General features: G+C 36.4%; 1 protein-coding gene across 1 annotated transcript in view; it reads right to left on the bottom strand.

The window, feature by feature from the left end:
* CWC27 (CWC27 spliceosome associated cyclophilin) overlaps positions 1–17,723 on the bottom strand; it is a 177,933-nt gene that overhangs the window by 29,002 nt on the left and 131,208 nt on the right. Inside the window, exon 12 of the mRNA XM_029942318.1 lies at positions 738–847. Within this exon, the coding sequence (XP_029798178.1) occupies positions 738–847 (110 nt within the window). The remainder of the gene's footprint in view (positions 1–737; positions 848–17,723) is intronic.

The raw sequence follows: 17,723 nt of genomic DNA, 5'->3' as shown, positions 1-17,723 counted from the left end.
ACTTGGTCTTTTTAATTTAGTTTTATTTTGCCTATTTTATTTATACACCTAAAATGGCATGTTGTCAAATATATGTATAAATATATATGGCAGCACCAAACATAAATGGTGTTGGCCTTCTCCCTAGGTTTTCAATATGAAGGGTTGCTGAAGAGATTTGTTTTACTGATTGCCACGTGTTGTATGGTGTGTACAACTGACTTTCAAATTGTTGAACTATCTGCTTTTATTCTTATTTCTAACAATCTTCTTTTATTCTTAAAAGATTCAGAAATTATTTGCAATAAGCAGAGTTCTTCAATATTATTTACAATATTGCCTTATTTAGAGGCAGTGCACAGTTTTAAGCAGAGCTCTAAGATACTGTGAGATCTCTCATGTGAGATACTGTGCTAGAAGAGATCTCTTCATCATTAATAATCACCACTTTTCCATTGCATAATATTTACTCAGACAAAGGTTCTACCTGGATATCTGAAAATATGTGGCTTTACAAGATTCCTAGCTTGATATGGGAGAACAAGGTTGAAATCTGAAAGCTTTAAGCTTTTTGCCTTTAATGTCTCAGAAGAACATGAGTGGCCAAGGTCCTTGTCACCCCACCCTATACAAATATATCCTTTTTCATTTTTAAGAGGTACTATTTCCCACTGTATTATCAAATTAGGCTCCATAAGCAACACTTGAAGACAATTAAAAGCAATGAATTAAATATGGATTTTGATTTGTGACATTACCTGGTCTTCCCGGGAAGTTCCCTTCTTTGCCTGTTGCTTCCTCAGAGCTTCATACTTTTGCTTTTCTCTTCTGTATTCTGCAACAGCACCATCAGGAGCGGTTTCTTCTTCTGAAGAATAATAAAATGTTCTTAGAATAAATAGTAAAAAGGCTGGGTGTTTTCCTATTAACATCTATGCTTATTACAGAAGATGAGGTCAAAACCTGGGATTGGTTTTCACCCATTTAAAAAAATCAAACCAATAAACTTCACCAGCTCCATAACTATTGCCTAGTCTAGAAAGTGACTGATGTTAATTTTTCAACCAATTTTATAAACATCTTTATTATATACTGTACTATTGTAGTTGTCACTTGACTATAAAATTGCCTACCTCACTTTTAAGATAATTGAAGTTTTTCGGGGTGCCTGGGTGGCTCAGTTGGTTGAGCATCTGACTAGAACTCACTGGGTTCTGTGCTAACAGCTCAGAGCCTGAAGCCTGCTTCAGCTTCTGTGTTGCCCTCTCTCTGCCCCTCCCCAACTTGCACTCTGTCTCTCTCTCAAAAATAAACATTAAAAATTTTTAAAAATAATTAGTGTATTCCTAAAATTTGGCAATGCTATTTTACATTATTTTCCTGGCTTATAAGATAAAATCTTTCAACATTGGTTGATTTTCCAATTACCTACCACTTTTGTTCCCCACTTTAAACAACAATAACAACAATAAGTACACATGTTCAATTTGATGTCATCATAAACAATCTATCCAGCAATGAACTCAGGACAGTTATCAGAAGCAGATAAAAATAATTTTTATAAGTTAGAAATTAGAAAACCAATTTATAGATTCGATCCTGCACTAATTCCCTGTGAAGATTAGTTAACATCTGGGTTTACAGAACACAGTTCTGCCCCCCCAAAAGTACTAACTTACATTAACTTACATGCCACATATTAGTGAAAATGACTTAAAAAAAAAACACCCAACAACTGATCTCTTTTTCTTTGGCTGGTAAACCAAGAGGAGCCAGATGTAATCAAGAATGCCAGTAATCTTTCTATTCAAACCTTGGTTTGTTGCTTGCCTTTTTGATTATAGAGTTTGAAGAATGTTATTAATATGCAGCATATTAACAATTAGCTATTTTGTTCAGGAGACATTTTCTTTTTTTCTACGATCTCAACATACTTTTATTTTACATCTTTTTTTTAAAATAATTTATTGTCTAGTTAGCTAACATACAGTGTATATACAGTGTAGTCATGGCTTTGGGAGTAGAGTCCCATGGTTCATCACTTAACACAGAACAACACCCAGTGCTCATCCCAACAAGTGCCCTGCTCAGTGCCTATCACCCATTTTCCCTGTCTCTCCCCAACCTTCCACACCCATCAACCCTCAGTTTGTTCTCTGTATTTAAGTCTCTTAATGGTTTCTTTCTCTCTCTGTTTGTAACTTATTTTTCCTTCCTTTCCCCTATGGTCTTCTGTTAAGTGTCTCCAATTCCACATATGAGTGATAACATAGGATACGTAGGATAACTGTCTTTTTCTGATGGACTTATTTCACTTAGCATAATACCCTCGAGTTCCATCTATGTTGTTGCAAATGGCAAGATTTCATTCTTTTTCCATTGCTGAGTAGTATTCTATTGTGTGTGTATATATATATATATATATATATATATATACATACATACATATATATATATATATATATATATATATATAGCACATCTTCTTTATCTATTCATCAGTTGATTGACATTTGGACTCTTTCCATAATTTGGCTATTGTTGATAGCGTTGCTATAAACACTGGGGTACATGTGCCCCTATGATTCAGCACTCCTGTGTCCTTTAGATAAATTCCTAGTAGTGCTATTGTTGGGTCATAGAGTAGTTCTGTTTTTAACTTTGAGGAACTTCCACACTGTTTCTCAGACTGGCTGCACTAGTTTGCATTCCCACCAACAGTGCAAGAGGGTTTCCCTTTCTCCAGATCCTCACCAATGTCTATTGTTTCCTGATTTTTTAATTTTACCCACTCTGACTGGTATGACATGGTATCTCAAAAGTGGTTTTGATTTGTATGTCCCTTATGATGCACCGTTGAGCATCGTGTCATGTGTCTGTTGGTCATCTGGATGTCTTCTTTGGAAGAGTGTCTATTTATGTCTTCTGCCAGTTTCTTCAATGGATTGTTTTCCGAGTGTTGTGTTTGAGAAATTCTTTGTAGATTTTGGGGGTTACTTGTAAATTTTAAAGGGTTACTTTATCTGATATGTCATTTGCAAACATCTCCCATTCCAATGGTTGCCTTTTAGTTTTGTCAATTGTTTCCCTTGCCGTGCAGAGGCTTTTTATCTTGATGAGATACTGTTTATTTTTTGCTTTTATTTCCCTTGCTTTGGAAGATGTGTAAGAAGTTGCTGTGGTCAAGGTCAAAGAGGTTATTGCCTATTTTCTCTTAGAGCATTTTGATGGTTTTTCTATCTCACATTTAGGTCTTCAATCCATTTTTAATTTATTTTTGGGTATGGGGTAAGAAAGTGGCCTAATTTCATTCTTCTGCATGTCGCTGTCTAGTTTTCCCAGCACCATTTGGTAAAGAGACTATCTTTTTTCCATTGGATACTCTTTCCTGCTTTGTCGAAGATTAATTGGTCATACATTGGGAGGTCCATTTCTGGGTTCCCTATTCTATTCCCTTGGTCTTTGTGTCTGGTTTTGTGCCAATACTATATTGTCTTGATGATTACAGCTTTGTAGTACAGCTTGAAGTCTGGGATTGTGATGTCTCCAGGTTTGGTTTTCATTTTCAACACTACTTTGGCAATTCAGGGTCTTTGTGGTTCCATACAAATTTTAGGTTTGTTTGTTTTAGCTCTGTGAAGAATGCTGGTACTAATTTGGTTAGGATTTCATTGGATTCATAGGTTGCTTTGGGTAGTTTCAACATTTTAACAATATTTGTTCTTCCAATCCATGAGCATGGAATATTTTTGCATTTGTTTGTGTCTTTAATTTCTTTCATAAGATTTCTACAATTTTCAGTGTACAGATCTTCTACCTATTTGGTTAGGTTTATTCCTAGGTATTTTATGGTTCTTGGTGCAGTTTTATGTGGAATCAATTCCTTGATATCTCTTTCTGTTGCTTCATTATTGGTATATAGAAATGCAAATGGTAAGAGATTTTCTAACACAGTAACATTTGCTGCATAAACCCAACTGGTGAAAAATCTGGTCAACTCTTCTATTTCCTAGCTGAGTATATCACATTACTATAAAGTACTTCTCTTTATAATATGATAAACTACTAATAATCACAAAACATTAATTTTTCATTTAGATTTCTCAGTAATATACTCTGAATAATTTCCTTGGTTTTATATTTCAGTTCACTAATTATTTGTTTAGTTGTATCTAATCAGTTTTTAAGACATAAACTGAGCCACTGATTTGAATAATTATATTTTTTATTTTTAGATATTCTGTTTGGTTCTTCACCTCTTTTGATAGCCTTAGTCCTTTTTTTTTAAAGTTTATTTCCATATTTTGAGAGAGAAAGAGAGATGGAGACAGAGAGAGTGAGCACATGAGCAGGGTAGGGGCAGAGAGAGGGAGAGAATCCCAAGCAGGTTCTGGGCTGTCAGCATGGAGCCTGACATGGGGCTCAATCTCACAAACCATGAAATCATGACCTAAACCAAAATCCAGAATCAGACACTTAACTGCCTGAGCCACCCAGCAGTCCCAATGATAGCCTTTGTCTTTATTATGACATTTCATGATTTTTAAAAAAATCTCTTTTAATTATTTAAAACACTTGTTGGGGCGCCTGGGTGGCTCAGTCAGTTCAGTGCCGACTTCAGCTCAGGTCACAGTCTTGCAGTTCGTGAGTTTGAGCCCCACGTCAGGCCCTGTGCTGACAGCTTGGAGCCTGGAGCCTGCTTCGGATTCTGTGTCTCCCCGTCTCTCTGCCTCTCCCCTGCTCATGTTCTGTCTCTCTCTCTCTCAAAAATGAATAAACATTAAAAAAATTAAAAATAAATGAAACACACTTGTTATATTGTATCTTTCAGATTCTTCTTGGGTATCTTTCTGTTACGTCTTCTCTCTTCCTAGGCTCATCATTTCTCTCTGTGTTTTCTAATTTTTGATTGTGAGTTTATCTTGAGCTAGAGCTTAATCTCCATCATGATCCATAGGAATCCTAGGCACCCAGGATTGTGTAAGAATTTCTACAGAGAACTTTCACATTTGAATCTACCAGGCAATTTAGGGGTTCCAATGGTCTGGAGCCATTATTTTTTAAATTAATTTCTTGCCTTAGGATTCCTGTACCATATAGTTAGACTTTGTAGCCATGCCTAGTAGACGTTTAGAGTTTTGATTTTTTGTGAGAGACTCCTCCCACATTTAGCTCTGAAAAATGAAAAGCTTCATTGTGGCCTTCCTGAATAGGTGGACAATTTTTCTAGTTCCCATTTCTCTGGACTGAAGGCTACATTGACCTCATAGATAAAAACCCCACCTTCTAGCTAGTAGGGCCTACATCTGGTTCCAATATGCCCCTGAGCAACTACAGTGTCAATTTGCCCATTTAATGCTCTAGTTATTCCTCCCCTTTGTTTCTAGTACCCAGGGCTTTTCTTTTTTTCTTATCTTTTCTCTCTCTGTTTCTCTTTCTTCTCTGTAGCTTAGCTAAGTATTTAATTTGGGCTTGATCATATTTTATTCAGTGTTTCTATATATTTGTAGGAGAAAGAAGTTCTGTGCTAACTCAGTCCATGTTGCCAGAACAGGAAGTAGCACATTCATTTCTCATGTGCTTGAATCCTCTTGAATAAACAAAAATTGAATAAGTGACTGGATGATTTTAGTGACATAAAACTGGCTAAAAAAATATACAAGGAGTTTGAAAAATTTAGTTTCTCTAAGTACGGACTGTTCTTTTACTTTTCTTATAAATCACAATATACAGTGGAAGATAATTCATAAATAATAATGATGTAGTATAATGATTATTTGTCATTAACTGAAATTCCTACAAAACATGCTGAAAAATAGGAATGAAGAATGGTGAGGAAAAAAAAGAACATTTCCTATAGGCTATGTTAGGCACCATGCTAAGGTGCTTTGATTATGAAGTATCTATAAACCAAATGAGGAAACAGGAATTAGAATAGGGTAAAGCTGGGATTTGAGCCCACTGACTTCAACTAAAACTTCAATCTGGAAAACAAAATTTTACTAAGTGTCTCTAACATGATGGGCATTCCGAGAAATGCTCTGAAAGATATTTAAGACATAAATGATACAAGCTTTTCATTCTATAATGTAATTGAAAGGGTAAAATAAACATAAAATATCTGAAAATAGTTAAGAAATCAAGCCACTGATTTTAAGTATCAAATTGCTGATTCCTTAGAGGGCTTAAAGCTTACCTATGTTGTAGTGTTAGAATAAAATATCTTAGCTGTCTCTGAGCTAAAACTAGGTAATATACGTGAAAGGGTTTGGTGAAGAGAGTCTCTGCCATCACGGTAACCGTCACTTTACTACTGGAGCAGCAGTCTACGAGAGCACCAGAGCTAGACATTACCCTGATGATCTTCTAATCCCACTTCTCAGTTTATAGGTGAGGTAAGCAATGTTTAGGTAAGGGAAGTTACTCAGCCAGTCTCCCAGGCGGATCAGCAGCAGAGCCTGGGCTAAAGTTTGTGTTCAGACTCTTAAGTTAGGTGACAACCTAAGTAAAGTAGTGTACTTCAGTCCCTGAATGTTACGAAGAATGGTTCCATGCCTTCCCCTAAGGGCTACTCAGAAACTTAATCCTTGCTCCACTTGAATCTCTTCATTGTGACACCTTTTTGTTCAAAACATAAAAGGTTGGTGACTACTCAATTACAGTTAGTTACTTAGCTAATGAACCAGTGGTATCCACCCACAAATCTCATTTTATAGATAGATAAAGGGCTTCCCTCCCCTGTCTCAGGACTAGAGCTCAAGGAAACAGCTCAAGTAGCTATACATTTATCATTAAAAAAAAAGCTTATCAAATGACCAAAAATAGTGTCAGACTGTTAGTAAGGCTGCTTATAAATTTTTAAAATATATCTGGATCCAGTATTCCAAAGGAAGTTTTGAAAAATTCCTATAATAAATGAAAACTTTTATACAAATAAATGTAATATATGACTGCTAATAGTAAACAGCATTTGGAAACAAAAGGGGTAGACTTTAATGGATATAGAAAATATCAGTGCCAGTGATACCTAGCTGTATCTCACCATACCTTCTGGAAACTAAAAAATAGGTATTTTTAATCAAGATTTATATATACCAGTTCTTAAATTAATTCTAGGAAATGTACCAGACTTGAATATAGCCAACAGTGATGGCTACCATTTTAAGTACTCGTGATGTGCCAGAGACCAGTATCTGAATTACTTAGTTTATCCTGATAACTGACCTTATGAGGGAGGCATAGTATTAGCCTTATTTTGCTGATAAGGAAACTAAGGGAGTAAGAGATTAAATAACTTATCTAAGGGACTATAAACATGAGAATATAAACCCATGTAGTCTGGCTCTAAATGACAAGTGTTAACCAGCTTGGTTATTTCTTCTTCATATTTGACATACAAGAAAACAGAAAATACTCCAATTTGACACAAAAAGGCATCAGGTCACCAGCTGGATGTGTCTGATGAAATAAATCCTACCAAAAAAAGGTTCTAAATTCCTCCCAGACCATAATAAATGGGAAGTACAGTCTGTCAAACAGTGGGTTTATGTAAATAATTTCCACCTAAGAAGAATCCTTTATGGCCTTTTCTCAATAATCCTTAATGAATCATATTTTCCCCTCATTTGAACCTTCAGACAGTTTAAACAGTATCTCTTAACTGCTGCTTTTTTTGTATTGCTTCCTCGGCTACAAACACACATGGCAGGAATTGTGCCCTGTTTGTGGCCTCGCATATCCCTTGCATAGAGCGTGTACTCGGTAAATAGTAGCTGAATGGACAAATTAACAATTTGATCCTCTTTAAAGGTCTTAAATTTCCAATGTCCATAGTTGCCTTATTGCTCTTGCGGGACAGAATGGCTCTTTGAGGGGTTTTAGTGAATTAGGATCCCTACCATACAAATACTTCTTCAGTAGACAGTTGTTTAAATAAGTTGAGATAGTTTCTTACATGTACTAAATAGAGTTAAGAGGAGCAGAAGTCAACTTTAAGGTTGTTACCTCTGACTGTGGTCCCTGAGCTTTCTGTGAACAATCTGTGTAAGAGTTGTACCATTCGTGGAGCCTTACCATCTGCCTGAGACCTACTGGGGATGAACTGTATATCCTCCCCGCAGTAAGAATGCCAATTTTTTGGTTTGTTTTATTAGGAAAATCCATTACGAAAAGGACAATAATGGGGGTATTCTGTGACAGTAAGATGAGGGCCTACAGATCGTATATTTTTATGATCACTTTTCATAATTATAATCCATAGTACTTATTGAATGACAAGAGGTTATATTAGTACTAATTATGTTTTAAAGGTAATTGAAGGTTGCTTAGATGATGTCTTTGAAAAGTGAATAAGAAAACTGTTCTCTAGCTAATGAAACTATCCAAATGAAAATGATTAACAAAAAAGAAATTATTTAATAGAGGGAACTCTGTTTAATAGAGGGAGGGTGCACATTTACAAAGATTAGGCAGAAGTTTAGGGGACGACTTAGTTTAAAAGTTTAGTTTCTTTCTGTACTGTGAACTAAAATAATAAAAAAAATCTATGATTTATTCATTTTATTTAGCCACTTTTAATTTTCAACATATATTTTATTGATTGAACAATACTGGCTCCATCTGGTGGTCAAAATAAGCCTATAGTTTCATAAAGATAAGTCAAAAGTGGTTAAATAATTCCGGGACATCACCTGAAGTATGCTTGAACACTGAACACAGACACATGCTTTATCACTGAATAGTGATTAAATGGAATTCAGTCTCCATTCACATGAAGTTTTATTTTTCTTGCCCTGTTGCTCATCCTAACTTCACTGCTTCATGCTACTTTAGCCTTAAAATAATTCTCAATATAAAGTAAAACACAATATTTTCTCTGTGTTTTCTATTAGCTGATATGAGAAATATGAAGGTAACAAGTTATAACACAATTATATAAATCCAGATTTTCAAACTGTATTCCATTCTGGAATATAAATACAAAACTGCTGATTTCCAGCCTGTATTTTCAATTAAACATTTCTTTTTTTAATGTTTATTTATTTGTTTTGAGAGAGAGCATGCAAGCATGTGGGGGGGAGGGGCAGAGAGAGAGGCTCCATGCTATCACTGCAGAGCCTGATGCGGGGCTTGATCTCCCCAATCATCAGATCATGATCTGAGCTGAAATCAAGAGTCAAAGTCTCAGCTGACTGAGCCACCCAGGTGCCCCTCCACTGAACATTTCTAACAGGGGTAGTCTGTGAATAAATGAACATTCATATCTAGGGATTCTATAGGTTTAGAGCTTACTGGCTACTTAATCTTAATTTTTTTTTTTTTTTTGAGAGTAATTGTGAGCAGGGAAGGAGGGGCGGGGGAGGGAAAGAGAGAATCTTAACCAGGCTCCATCCTTAGCACGGAGCTTGACTTGGGGCTCAATCTCCCAACTGTGAGATCATGACTTGAGTTGAAATCAAGAGTCAGATGCTTAACTGGATGAGTGACCCAGGCACACCTACTAAATCTTAACTTTTAAACTCAGTACAAAAGGAGTATGTCCAATGTCACAACACAAAATATTAATACTAAGAAGTTCTTAGGCAGCAATAACCATTTCCTTTACAGATGAAAAAACTGAATTTAAGAGAGGTCAAAGGATTGTGTTAAGCTTGGAATATCAGAAACCAGATTTTCTGACCACTCAATGTTGTTTCCTCTCTCTGTACACTACTGTGTATACTTTCATTTTGGAATGCGTAATCATCACAGATGTATTTCATTACAATCTAATAGTCACTTTGAAATTATGTACCTTTATACTACAGTGTGACCATTAATAAAATGGCATGGATTTCCAATACAGATTTAATTCTCTAATTAGGAGTCTTTTGGTTTAGTTTTTTTTCTTTTAATTTTTAATTTTAATTTTTTATTTATTTAAAACATTTTTTAATGTTTTTTATTTATTTCTGAGAGACAGAGAGAGACAGCGTGAGCAGGGGAGGGTCAGAGAGAGAGGGAGACACAGAATCTGAAGCAGGCTCCAGGCTCTGAGCTAGCTGTCACCACAAAGCCTGATGCAGCGCTTGAACCCACAAACCAGTAGATCATGACCTGAGCTGAAGCTGGACGCTTAACCGACTGAGCCACCCAGGTGCCCCTAGTTTTTATTTTTTAGTGAGACAGAGCACAAGTCGGGGAGAAGCAGAGAGAGAGGGAGACACAGAATCCAAAGCAGGCTCCAGGCTCTAAGCTGTCAGCACAGAGCCTGACATGGGGCTCGAACTCATAGACTGTGAGATCATGACCTTAGCCAAAGTTGGACGCTTAACCAACTGAGTCACCGAGGTACCCCTTGTTTTAGTTTTTTAGAGAGAGAGTGAGTAGGGGAGAGGGACAGAGGGAGAGAGAATCCCATGCAGGCTTCATGCTCAGCACAGATCCCAACACAGGGTTTGATCCCACAATCCTAGGAATCATGACCAGAGCTGAAATCAAGAGTCAGATGCTCAACTGACTAAGCCATGCAGGTACCCCTCCAATTAGGACTCTTCTTAATTTTAATTTTTGTTATTTTACCTTAAGATATTAGAATTTTTTATTTTTTTTATGTTTAATTTTGAGAGAGAAAGAGAGAGAGCTTGAGCAGGATAGGGGTAGAGAGGAAGAGAGAGAATCAAGCTGTCTCTGTGCTCTGCATTGAGCCCCATGTGGGGCTTGGTCTCATGACCTGAGCTGAAATCAAGAGTCAGTCGCTTGACCAACTGAGCCACCCAGGTACTGGAAGATACTAGAAATTTTTAAAAACTTGTTTTAATACCCCAGTGCTATCCAAATAAAAATTTTACCTTTGGGGTACCTGGGTGGCTCAGTCGGTTAAGCCTCCGACTTCAGCTCAGGTCAGATCTCACGTTCGTGGGTTCGAGCCCCACGTCAGGCTCTGTGCTGACAGCTCAGAGCCTGGAGCCTGCTTCCCGTTCTGTGTCTCCTTCTCTCTCTGCCCCTCCCCCTCTCATGCTCTGTCTCTCTCTGTCTCAAAAATAAATAAAACATTAAAAAATTTTTAATTTTACCTTTTATTTCTCCAAGTATATTACTTTGTTGAGTTTAAAAAAATTTCTTTTAATGTTTATTTATTTTTGAGACAGAGAGAGACAGAGCATGAAGCGGGGAGGGGCAAAGAGAGAAGGAGACACAGAATCTGAAGCAGGCAGGGTCCAGGCTCTGAACTGTCAGCACAGAGCCCAACATGGGGCTGGAACTCACAGACCTTGAGATCATAACCTAAGCCGAAGTCAATGCTTACCTGACTGAGCCACCCAGGTGCCCCTGCTTTGTTGAGTTTATAATTCAAATAGTAGTCATGTTGGTAATAACTTACATAGTAACACATAATTAGTTACCACAAAGTATTATGCTAAAAATCCATTCAAATGAATTAAATGAACTTATCTAATAAATTAAGAGAGGAAGAGAACTTATATCAGTACAGACAGGTTCTGAACACTAAAACATGAAATTGCTTTAAATTGGGGTTAACTATCTTGTCTTTTACTAATATTATTATTATTATTAGACTCTGATAAGCTTTTTATCTGATGTTTCTCCATTTTTCTTACTAATGATCACAAGAAACAATTATAAAAATGATTACTGAGAATTATTGAGGGACACTAAAGGCTTTTCTTCTGGGGGGCTCCAGCTTTCCACCTGTCAGCTCTAGTCTGTTGTTTCTGTTCAAATTTACCTCATCCTTTCTCACTTGGACCCCAGGACTAGCACAGAGATTGATTGATGTTGCCCCCAGGTCTCTCAATAGAGTACACTTTGTATTTCCCAGATGGTGTGACCCACATTTCTTGCAGTTTGATGGCCATTTTGACAGTATCCCTACATTGCCCTGTCATTTTGGATATAGAAACTACAAATTTTATACTTTGTTGTAGCAATAGGAAAAAAACCCCCAAAATTCTTCATGATAAAAAGATTTCATGGAACCAGTCAGGGAGGATACTAAAGAAAGAATTGCTATCTAAAATTGCCTAAGGCTATGATTACCCCTAGCAAATTAAACACTGGAGAATATCTACATTTCTAATAGCACTTAAAGGAGGGTTCTATTGTTTTGTAGTAAATTCATGAGGTACTTTTCTCCAAGTAGTTACAAGAGTTTACAGACCAGTTCAAAATAGTCCTTAAATCCTTGCATGTGTGGTTTGGGATGGGATTCTTTTCATCCTCTATGTGACTAAGGAAACTGATGCAATAAAATGGCTTCTAAAATACAAGACCACTGCTACTAGCACTACCACCACTTTTTAGGACCTAGCATGTCTGAGATATAAGACTAAAAAATCTGTGCCTGCTTTCTCACTTAATTCTGGAAGAACAGAATAGGTATTATCATCTCTGTTTTATGCTTGAGGAAACAGGTTCAGAGAGGTTAAGTATCTTGCCCCAGGTTATATGGTAATAAATGGTAGACCAAGGATTTGAAATCAGGGCTGTCAGACTTAAAAGCACATTGCTGTTTTTATTCTGTTACACTGCAAGCAGTTATGGGGAAGGAGGGGGCACTGGTGTGTATGGCAGTGAGTGAAACATAGAGGGTTCCCGACGTTAAGGAGCTTATAGGCTGGAAAAGGGATAAGATACACCTTTAACTGTGTGGTAGTACAAAGGACATAAGAGAGGTCCTGATAAAGTACTTATGAAATTCAAGCAGAGGTAACAGGGGGAAAGTTGGGAGGAGGAAGTGGCAGCATACCTGCGCCTGGTAGGAGAAATAGTATTTAGCCATAGCAGGTAGAATAGACATCACTACCAAACAGGAAGGCAGCGTAGTGCAGGGTGCACATGAGGAAGAGGAAAAATATTCTGTGAAAGGGAAGAACGGGTGAATAAGGTGGGATTAAGGAAAATAAGATAAAAATCTGATAACGAAAGTACCTGTGTGCTAGATTAATGAGCTGGAATTTTATTTTGGTGAGCTACAAGTAGCTGTAATACAAATCTTGCAGGTCTACACTGAAAGGAAATCATTCACTACTATTTGTGAACCTTTTGTAAAACTTTGTTTAATGTACTTCTCAGAACTGTTATAGAACTAAATGTAATGAAGCATATGACAAGACTTTGTGAACTAGTCATGTTCTATAAATATGAGGTATTATGATTGGGCACTAAATATAGGGCAGCATATTTTATGTCTAAGCTACTTTATAGTTATGGCTCCCTTCAAAAGATTAAATCTCATTTGAAGAAGCAAGGAGTAGATATAATATTTTTCACTTTATTAACATATTTGTTTGAAAAACAAATATTTCTGTATATTAAATCATATTTTCAAAGCACCAATAATTATAATTGGAAGAAATGTGGAAAATCCTTTTGTGAGGCAAATTATCAATACAATTGAGTTATATTTCCATAAATTTGGATCTTCAAATGTTGCATCATTACCATGAGGCTTACCTAGAATTCTGACTTTGCTGAAGAACAAGCACTATCTGGGGTGTCTGCCTGGCTCAGCTGATGGAGCATGTGACTCTTGACCTTGGGGTTGTGAGTCTGAGCCCCACTTTGGGTGTAGAGATTGCCTAAAAAAATAAAATCTTAAAAAAAAAGAATAAGCACCATCTGCTGGCATACTGGTAGGATGGAAAATGGAACACTTGTATAAATAGTGCTTTCCATGTGCCAGTCGGCATTCTAAGCACTTTATGCAGAAGGACTCATTTAAATATAACAGGGAAGGAGCTGCCCCTGGAAAGACCTATCTTTCTGAAAAAAGCTGAAGTTTGGAAAAGTATATGATGAATGGATGCCTGTGAGCTCTGGCTGACATGACTGCTAAAAGCAGACTCAGGAGTGTGAGTTCCTACAGGGCAGGAACCTTTTTATTTTGTTCACCATGTTATGTCTAGAAATTTGAACAGTGCCTATAAGTTTTCAGAGTCTTGAAAGATATTGTTTAAATGAGGTAATTAAGATATTTTTTAAAAAAGGCGATTTTTCAGAGGAAAATGGATTCCTAGAGAATTGGAAGAGAGAGTGGGGAGAAAGTAGGGACAAAGCATGGTAGTCTGAATAACTGGCTTTCCTTGTCCCAAACCTTGAAAAGCTGCAGTCATCAGGTGGCACCTTAGGTTTAATGTCTCTCAATATTTCTTTTTCTAAATAATATTTATTTATTTATTTATTTATTTTGAGAGAGAGAAAGAGTGCATGAGTGGGGTGGGGAGGAGAGAGGCAGAAAAAAAGGGAGAGAGAGAGTTTTAAGCAGACTCCACACCCAGCACGGAGCCCTACATGGGGCTCAATCTCATGACCATGAGAACATGACCTGAGCTACAATCAAAAGTCAGACACTTAAGTAACTGAGCCACCCAGGTGCCCCTAAACATTTCTTATGTGGTACCAGCAGCCAAAAAATGATCAGAAAACAATAGAAATACATTAAGATGATGTATCAACTAAAGTTCAAGTCTCTGAAGCCTATATTACAAAAACACATGTGCTGGGGAAAAGAAAAAAATATTTTTTTTAAAGTGCCTGAGCTTTGAAATGGCATTAATTAATCTTTTAATAAAGAAAGATTATTTGGTTTGTTTGTCTTATTAATTTCATAAGCTAAAATCGCTACTAAAGCAACCTTATATATTTTTTCTTGGTGAAGTGAAAAATTTCTCGCCCTCTTATTTTGGATTAGAACATAATTAGAGACACATTCTCACTGATTAATTTTAAAAAAAACCTTTGGCTTAGTCACAAAACAAAGCCAACACATTGGATGGACTGGGTTCAATATTTTGAGTTAGCAACTTCACATTCTATTCTCAGCTTTGTCACTCACTGGAGTGAAGGCTTGAGTTGGCTTCACAGATGCTCTGTCTTTATTTTCTTAGATGGTAAATTTAGTATTAATTACCACTTCCTTAAAGGCTTTTAAGGTAGTGAATTAATTAGTATGATACACTGTTAAAATATCCAAGGCAGTGAAAGTATGAATAATAGAACAATAAGCAAGCCAACCTTGAGAACTATTTCTGAGAAACTGAGTTGACTGGAGTCTATCCCAGTAGTCTGCCTAGCTCCTTCATAAGATACCACAGACCAGCCAAGTCCTTGGCTGTGGTAAATACTGCAACCATTTTCTCTTCAACTACAATCAAACTGGTAAGAATAAACATAATTATTCTTCTGTAGATGCCTCATATGGCAACTTATCACAGTGTGGAATAAAGTGTAAGGGACTCCTCCATAGGTTCTGAGGAAGGGAGAGTACAGAGGACTTACTTTTGATAATGTTTTTCTGTCACAGCCTCAAGCCAGTCTCCTCATATCACAGATAATACTGCAACTAAGATGTTCAACAAAACCAAACCAAACCAGAAAAAAGTGGTGAAAAGGAAACTGATGCTGCTAATTCTTGGTTGGCTTTATTTGAAAGGAGACCAAAATGTAAGGTTGCTTCTAGATGGAAAATATAGTAATACAGTGTCTAATATACAGTGCCAAATACTAACGATAAAAATATAAACTTACACAGTATAATAAAACTTTTATTATTCTTTCTTAGGTGTTCCAAGAGTAAATAGATGTTCTGTCAGTAAGCTTACATGATTATAGTAAGAGAGAGGATAAAAATATGACTGCATGAAAAATTCCATGCCCTTCCCACTCTCTGTTTCACACTCACAACTTGCAAGATAAGAAAAGGTGTCATGCTTTCTTTTAGCTCCATGCATTTGTATACACTGTATCCTCGTCTGGGACACTTTCATTCAACTAACTTACTTATCTTAACCAATATTTGCAAAAATTTGTAAAAGTTAGAGGTTTCTAGTGTACAAAATGACCCATTCAAGAGGTGAAAAGAAAATTTAGAGGGCTATTTTTTATCTATCTATCTATTGGTAATACATTTATTTGTTTACCTGTTTATTTTTAAAGTAAGCTTTATGCCCAACATGGGGCTTGAACTCATGACCCTGAGATCAAGAGGCTCTATCAACAGGCACCCCAAGAATGTTATTTGTATTTCAACTTTTTTGTGTGGTATGTTATATATAGTAAGTATAGTGTTCAGTAATATCTACCTATGAGTCATAAATACATTTAAAATTTATTTTATAACCCAAATGTCCATCATTTGACAAAGAGATAAACAAAATGTGGTATAACCATAAAAGGGAATATCTTTTAACCATAAAGGGGAATGAAGTATTTGATACATCCTTCAGCATAGAAGAACATTGAAAATATGCTAAGTGAAAGAAGCCAATCACATTCATATGAAATGTCTATAACATAGAAATCTATAGAGACATATAGTAGATTAGTGGTTACCCAGGGCTGGGGGAGGGGAGGCAGAGTCTGCCACAGGAGAGTGTAAAGGGTACAGTGTTTTCTTATAAGATAATGAAAATATTCTAAAATTGTGCTGATAGTTGAAGATACCTATGAATGTAGGAAAAATCATTGAATCACATACTTTAAATGGGTGAACTGTACAGTATGTGAACTCTATCTCAATAAAACTGTTAAAAATAAAAATAAAAAACTTTATTGTCCTGCTGTAATACAACATTTTTTGAGACCGATGGTATCAATAACTGATGATTCTACTTGGGTTTGTGTATCTAGAGAGATACATTGCCATCTAGAGTTGATTTACTTTCTTTTGCTCCCTCAAACTTTCAGAAGAATATATATCATGTTATCTTTAAAACTGGTAGGTTGTCTTTTTCACCTGCTAAACTAGAAACCTTATATCCTGACTCCACATCATGGAATAAAATAATTTTCAGGTGGCTTAAGCAATTAAAAGTGAAAGTTAAAAAAAATAACTCCAGGAAGACACAGGTGAATATTTATAGCATCTTGACCTGATATCCAGGGAACTTCAGAAAGTACTGACACCTAGGTTTCACTTCCTGAGCTTTGGAGTTTCCACATGATTCTAACGTACAGAAAAGCTTGGGAACCACTGGTCTAGCAATGAAGGAGAGATTAGAAAAGCCATCTTAAAGAAAGGACCTTAAAAAGCAACTTGAATATTGAGGCAATATTTATCACATCCAGAAGGCATTCCAGGAAGTGGGTGTTGTGACAGTGAGGGCTGAGGCAGGAAACAGGTTGGTGTGTAGAAAGGTTTAGCCTAAATGGAGCATACAGTCCATAATGAGAGATGAGACTGGTGTGGCAGGCAAAGTTTAGCCATGTAGGGCCTTGTATGGCATGCAAAGGATTTCATCCTGTGGGAAATGAGATGCCGTTAAATAATTTTATGATGGGGATTGACACATGATCAAGTTTGTGTTTAAGCAAAGCCACACACAGAATGTATTGGCAGGATCTGAGATTAGTGACAAAGATCTGTTGACAGCCTGTTAGCAGGTTGTTAAAATAGCCCAATAGAAAAATTGTGGCTAAAATGGTCATGGTAGGTCATAAGACGCAGACTAGAAACTTGTAGGAAAGGGGCGGAGTTTTTAAGAAAAATGTACAGAGAACAGATTTGTTTTGAGGATACTGTAGCTTTTTCAGATCTAAATTTAATTCTATTCACTCAGCAAAAAATATGCAAGCACTAATACCTCATTGAAATATGATGAATGATGTTTTTCCTAAATATACACCTAGGCATCTAGACAATACAACAGTATCCAAAACAATTCTCCAAGGTCTTGGATTTCCCATTCATTTTAGCAAGTCTTCAGAAATTTTTTATTTTCTAAGTAAGATAATAAATTTTCCTG

This window comes from Suricata suricatta, chromosome 6 (genome assembly GCF_006229205.1).
Source record: "Suricata suricatta isolate VVHF042 chromosome 6, meerkat_22Aug2017_6uvM2_HiC, whole genome shotgun sequence".
Taxonomy (NCBI): Eukaryota; Metazoa; Chordata; class Mammalia; order Carnivora; family Herpestidae; genus Suricata; species Suricata suricatta.
This window is presented reverse-complemented; position numbering and strand designations above follow the sequence as displayed.